The 6857-nt window shown below is 41.3% G+C and overlaps 1 protein-coding gene across 1 annotated transcript; it reads left to right on the top strand.

Annotated features, from left to right (window-relative positions):
• The first annotated feature begins 5034 nt into the window (after positions 1–5034).
• Positions 5035–5713, top strand: LOC127349075 (uncharacterized). Its single transcript, XM_051374869.2, has one exon. It carries the CDS (start codon positions 5081–5083, stop codon positions 5711–5713), a length of 633 nt encoding a protein of 210 aa, XP_051230829.1. The 5' UTR covers positions 5035–5080.
• Positions 5714–6857: the final 1144 nt, after the last annotated feature.

Genomic DNA, 6857 nt, shown 5'->3' with positions numbered 1-6857 from the left:
CTATCTGTAATTCTATATGTTGCGTTTGTTGGGATCCGATGAATAGAGAATACTTGTTATGTTGATTATCAAAGTTATGTCTATGTGTTGTTTATGATCTTGCATGCTCTCCGTTATTAGTAGATGCTCTGGCCAAGTTGATGCTAGTATCTCCAAGAGGGAGTATTTATGCTCGATAGTGGGTTCATGTCTCCGTGAATCTGGAGGGGTGACAAGAACCTCTAAGGTTATGGATGTGCTGTTGCCACTAGGGATAAAACATTGGTGCTATGTTCAAGGATGTAGTCACTAGTTACATTACGCGCAATACTTAATGCAATTGTCTGTTGTTAGCAACTTAATACTGGAGGGGGTTCGGATGATAACCTGAAGGTGGAATTTTTAGGCATAGATGCAGTTGGATGGCGGTCTATGTACTTTGTCGTAATGCCCAATTAAATCTCACTATACTCATCATGATATGTATGTGCATGGTCATGCTCTCTTTATTTGTCAATTGCCCAACTGTAATTTGTTCACCCAACATGCTGTTTGTCTTATGGGAGAGACACCTCTAGTGAACTGTGGACCCCGGTCCAATTCTCTTTACTGAAATACAATCTACTGCAATGCTTGTTCTACTGTTTTCTGCAAACAATCATCTTCCACACAATACGGTTAATCCTTTGTTACAGCAAGCCGGTGAGATTGACAACCTCACTGTTTCGTTGGGGCAAAGTACTTTGGTTGTGTTGTGCAGGTTCCACGTTGGCGCCGGAATCCCTGGTGTTGCGCCGCACTACATCCCGCCGCCATCAACCTTCAACGTGCTTCTTGACTCCTACTGGTTCGATAAACCTTGGTTTCTTACTGAGGGAAACTTGCTGCTGTACGCATCACACCTTCCACTTGGGGTTCCCAACGAGCGTGTGCTTTAAGCGTCATCAACCAGCATATGCAGGTCTGCTCTCAATAAAATCATCAGATGCATGTGGAGAACGAGACATGCCTTCTGGTTCCATTGTATAAGACCCAAGGCTGTCAAAGTCCACTTTTGAATCACTGATGTCAATCTGACACAAACAGGGTAGACATAGAATAATTTACTTCAATTTTTATGTTCATGGTTGAATTTTGTTCAAGGAAGGAATTTGTTCATGATTACAGTTCGTTCATTCAATTATTTTTATATGTTCCAAGGTAGAAAACTGCTAATGCTAAGATCCGTTCAAGCAAAGAATCCATTCATGTTTATTTATTTTTATGTTCAAGTGACAAAACCGTTCATACCAAAAATCCGTTCATGGTTGTATTTTTGTTCAAGGTAGGAAACGGTTCATGCCAAGAATCTGTTCATGTAATAATATGTTCATGATTTTTTGTATTCAAGGTAGGAAATCGTTTATGCCAAGAATCTGTTCATGGTTGAATCTTTGTTAAAGGTAGGAAACCGTTCATGTCAAGAAACCATTCATGCCAAGAAACAGTTTATGCCAAGAAACCATTCATGATTTAATTTTATTGTTCAAGGTAGGAAACCGTTAATGCCAAGAATCCGTTCATTATTTTTATTTTTATGATCAAGCGACAAAACCGTTCATACCAACAATTTGTTCATGGTTGAATTTTTGTTCAAGGTAGGAAATCGTTTATGCCAATAATCCGTTCATGATTACATTCATGTTTTTTTATTTAAGGTAGGAAATCGTTCATGCCAAGAATCTGTTCATGGTTGAATATTTTTTAAAGGTAGGAAACCGTTCATGATTTAATTTTATTGTTCAACGTAGGAAACCGTTAATGCCAAGAATCCGTTCATGCTTTTTATTTTTATGTTCAAGTGACGAAACCGTTCATACCAACAATCCATTCATGGTTGTATTTTTGTTCAAGGCAGGAAACCGTTAATGCCAAGAATTCGCTAATGCGAAGAATCCGTTTATGTTTTTTTTATGTTTAAGCTACGAAACCGTTCATACAAACAGTCCATTCATGGTTGTATTTTTGTTCAAGGTAGGAACAGTTCATACCAAGAATTCGTTCATGCCACGAATCCGTTCATGCTTTTTTATTTTTATGTTCAAGCTACAAAACCTTTCATACAAACAATCCGTTCATGGGTTGTATTTTTGTTCAAGGTAGAAATAGTTCATACCAACAATCTGTTCATGGTTGAATTTTTTTTCAACGTAGGAAATCATTCATGCCAAGAATCCGATCATGGTTGAATCTTTGTTAAAGGTAGAAAACCATTCATGTCAAGAAACCATTCATGCCAAGAAACGGTTCATGCCAAGAAACCGTTAATGATTTAATTTTATTATTCAAGGTAGGAAACCATTAATGCCAAGAATCCGTTCAAGTTTTTTGTTTTTATTTGTTCAAGGTAGGAATTCAAGACAAGAATCCGTTCATGATTTTTGTTGTTGTTCAAGGTAGGAAACCGTTCGTGCCAAGAATCCGTTCATGATTTATTTTTTTACTTTTATTGTTCAAGGTAGAAAACCGTGCCAAGAATCAGTCACTGTTAAATCAAGGTCTTATTTTTTACTATTCAGTTCATGTCAATTGTTGTTTCATACATTATTATACTTTAAAATATTTTGTGTAACAGCCCAAAGATCTTCAAAATAAAAAAAATTGGGTTGATCAAAGAACATTTACACTATCCACGAACCAGGGGGGTGGATACACCCATGTGTAATGGACAACTGAACAAAATCATCGTAGAAGGGAAGGTCTTCTTGGAAATAATGATATTCTAATTCATGTAGTTATTAAAGAGGACATGATTTGTATGATCTGACTTAATCATTTGATTAAAATATGAAACCTTATACTACTTAATAGCTTTTTCGTTCTTTCTACCGTGTATCTTATCACAGACAATACTCAAGGACCCCAATTTGAATTGTTCTGATCCAGGACTTAAAATGGTTTTTTCATTTGATAATGTTGGTTTTAGATTGGAGAATGCAGGCCTGGTATACTTCAAGAACTCTTCTCCATTATTTTATTTTGATACCAACAACAAAAAGCACTATAGGTATCTAACGAACCTTTTTGCTTTTCTATGTACATATTCATTGTCCCATTGGAAGACAGTGGATACTAATTGTGGCTAACTTCATTGACAAATCTTTCTATGTACTAAATCCTGAAAGCTTGATTGAAAAGTTCTCTCCAGTTGTGAATACTGTTATATACAATTTCAAGCAATTGTTTGTGAAAACTTATCCTGGTTGTTTCAAGTTCAACATACATGATTTCAGCGTAAAGTATGTACATGTTCCCAAACACAACTTCAGGTTATTCTTCTACTTTAATTTTTATGATTTTTGCTTCGTTTCTTTAAACCTATATGTCTATGGTTATTAGATAATTGTCTTTTTTTAACGGCTACAGATACGACTCTGGCATATTTGTCATTCAATTCATCAGGTGGTATAATGGGGCTGAAGTAATTTTTTCTCAAATGTTGGTATTTTTCTCTTCCATGAATTCTTCAGTCGTATGGTATAACTGCTTACACACATTATTTAACATACTCGATTTTTTCATTTTTATTTTCCCCATATATAAATGTTCAATGATGGTTGACGTGCAAGCAATCCGCGAAAATGTGGCATGTCATATTGTGATTAACAAATTTAGTGAGCAACAGGTACCAATAGCAAGACAATTCATTGCGAAACATGTAAGTAACTACAATCATATCCATATGTTCAGCCATAAAAACAGTTTTTAAAATAATTTTTTAATAAGGCAGAATCGTTTACTTCTAATTTTATTAAATAGTCCTTTTATGTTCTTTTTATCACCAGGACATTCTCTTGAAGTTGGAAGTTCAATCACGGCATTCTCTTGAAGTTGGAAGTTCAATCACCAGGAAAGTAAGTTTCTTACTTCAACAGGAGTAACAAAATAAGATTCTTTTAATCGATTCAATTTTTGACGATTTTAATTGGTGCACTTTCCCAGAAAAATCATGAACAAGGAAAGAAGAATGAGAGCATTTTTGTCATGTGGTTTTCTATTGAAAAGTTTCCAGTGTACTATGGATTGGAGGTTTCAAAACTTGAGTGTCTGAATGTACCACAGCTAACTGACAAGACAATGTTTTTTCTATGGTTCCCAGATAGCTTGCCATGTTTGAATGTTTTTCAAACACTATTAGTGATATTTCTATTTATGAACTTCTTGTCTTTTTATTTGTACCGGACAATGTTTTTCTATAAGATGGTTTATGAACATGCCCTGTCAATACGTGACAGTGCGTTCTATTATTGGGTACCTTTTTTTTTACTATGACTTCATTGTTCATCTTTATGTCGTCATTTTCGAATTTCATTTTGAGTTACTTATCAAATATAGGAAGAAACAGTGGAATACAGTACAAAACACAGAATCAGTGGTTGAAATGCTAAACGAATCCGTGCAGAGAACGACTTCATTGTTCATCTTTTTGTCGTCATTTTTGAAACAGGCATCTTCTTCGAAATTCATTTCGAGTTATTTTTCAAATATAAGAAGAAATAATAGAATACAGTACAAAATACAGAATCAGTAGTTCAAATGCTAGACGAACTGGTCGTCTGAACGAAGAGCGAACGAACCCCCAAAATGAACGAATGAATAATCCCGAAACGAACGATACGACGATCATGATAGTGGGCCGAGCCCATATACGTCTAGAGGGTATGCGGTAACTCCACTGGCGCCGACCAGGTCGGCGTAGAGCACCTCCCGCGAAATGGAGCGCCAACCAGCCGGCCCGTTTTGCACTATGGTCAGCGTCGTCAACGCAGCTCGCCGCGTCGCCTGATTGACGCCGGCACGCGCACGCAGCTCCTCCTCGACAATCGTTAAGAGTATAGTACAGTACTACGTTACTTCAGTTTCCAAGTTCAGCATCGGGAAGAGAGCAGGCCAGCAGGGGCACCAGCCAGATCCGTCATCTCCGGTCGCGCCGCGCCCACCGACCCCTTGCACCACCGTCTAACTAAACAAGAGTGTGGAGTGCAATGCATCTGCAGGCTGCAGCTAATTAGTTCCCAAAACCAGTTCAAATCCACTAGTTATCAGTCAATCTCACATCACAATGGCCACAAGGAGGACGCTCAGGCCACGGCTGCTGTCGCAACGACGGCACCTACTTGCAGGCATCGCCGCCGCCTCTGCAGTGACCCTACTATTCATCGTCCTCCTGCTCCTCTCCCTACCTTCCTCCTCGCCACCAATGCGCCACGACATCCACACAACATCGTCGTCCTCCCATGATCCTCCTGCTCACTGCGCCGCGATGAGCGCGAGCCTCGGGGAGTTCGGCGAGATGATGTTGTCCATGCTCCCGAGGGACCTCGCATTCACCGCCTTCGTGCCCTCGCCGGAGTCGTTCCTCCGTGTCCTCAAGCTGCAATCCAACGGCAGCGCCGCGGAGGGGAAGGCCAGAGACGACACCTACGCCGTCGTCTCGCGCGTGCTCGGCTTCTCCGCGGTGCCCCGGCGCCTGCACTCTGAGGACGTGCCTCTGCGCGAGCGGGTGAGGCTACTGGACTCCGTGTCTGGCATGAAGATCTACGCCTGGAGGGACGCGGACGGGGCTCTCGTCGTCAACGGCGTGCGGTCGGAGTGCGGCGATATCGTCAGGGACCAGACCGTGGTCCATGTCATGGCCGGCGTCCTCATGGATGCCGAGTTCGAGCGATCTTTTCTTCCGGCAGCCGAGGATTGATTGACCGAAGTTATATAAACTTTTTTCAGTTACTTACGTTGGGAACCTCGACGACGTTGGTGATTCTGTGTCAAATTCCAAGTTCGTTTTTCAGTGGGCCTAATTAAGTTGCGGTATATCGATATGGCCGGTGCTGCTCAACCTGCTCTGAAGTCGGAACTTTTCGATCATGTTCGGCTTTGTAGTTCGGAAATGCTTCCATGCTGGTTGGGGCATGGTTAAAAAAAGCGTTCCTGAGCGTACGCTTAAGCGTAGATTAGAGCTAAGCGGAGCCCTTCCGCTCAGCTTTCGGTCTGAGCGAGAGGAAAAGCGAGGAGGAGTTGTGGAGACGGGCTCTCACGCGGTGTCGAGGAAGAAGCAAGAGGGTTAGGGTTAGGAATTCCGTACTCATCCCAGTTCCGCTCCCGTGTCGAGGCAGAAGCAAGAGACAACACCACTGGAGCTCCTCCGTGCCGTTGGTCAAACTCCTCTTTCACGCCGCCCTCTAGATCTTCCTCAAGGCCGCCTAGACATGATCCCCTTCCTCCAGCTGCTCGTTCCCCTCATCCCCTTTCCGTCCAGATCGAGGGGATCAAAGTGAGAGAGGCGGGCGTGCGTGAGTAGCGGCTACGACCTAGGATCTGGGAGGCTGGGAAGCACGAGGGGATCGATTTATTTGCAGCGCGTGAGGTTATTGGGCCTTTTGGAGGGGATCATGTGTTTGGCTACGACCTGAGAAGCAAGATGCATCGTGTTGGGCCTTTTGTTGGACCAGAAATAACACAGAACTACGTGAGATTATTCAATATTTCCTATTTTAGGTTTACATATGTCTGTTTTGTCATGCACGCTTAAACGGTGCTTAAGCTCGCTTTTTTGAACCTTGGGTTGGGGCAACTTCAACGTCATTTGCCATGAGAAAAAAATTGATGCAAAACGATATTTTCATTCGGTGTCAATAACTCAATATAGAAAATATGTAATTTGCCGGATGCCTAGAACACACGGTGAAGGCCCCATTTCTCTCCATAAGGGCTTTGTCGTGAGCATGCTCACAATGTAAAAATGTATAGCCTAACCTTTACTAGGAGTAACATTTTGGATTTTTGAAAACTTGGCTAGTGCATTAATTGAATATGATATTAGAAAGCTAGGGTGTCTTAAT

This window comes from Lolium perenne, chromosome 4, assembly GCF_019359855.2.
Source record: "Lolium perenne isolate Kyuss_39 chromosome 4, Kyuss_2.0, whole genome shotgun sequence".
Taxonomy (NCBI): Eukaryota; Viridiplantae; Streptophyta; class Magnoliopsida; order Poales; family Poaceae; genus Lolium; species Lolium perenne.
The sequence above is the reverse complement of the archived record's forward strand: the minus strand, read 5'-3'. Positions and strand labels throughout refer to the sequence as shown.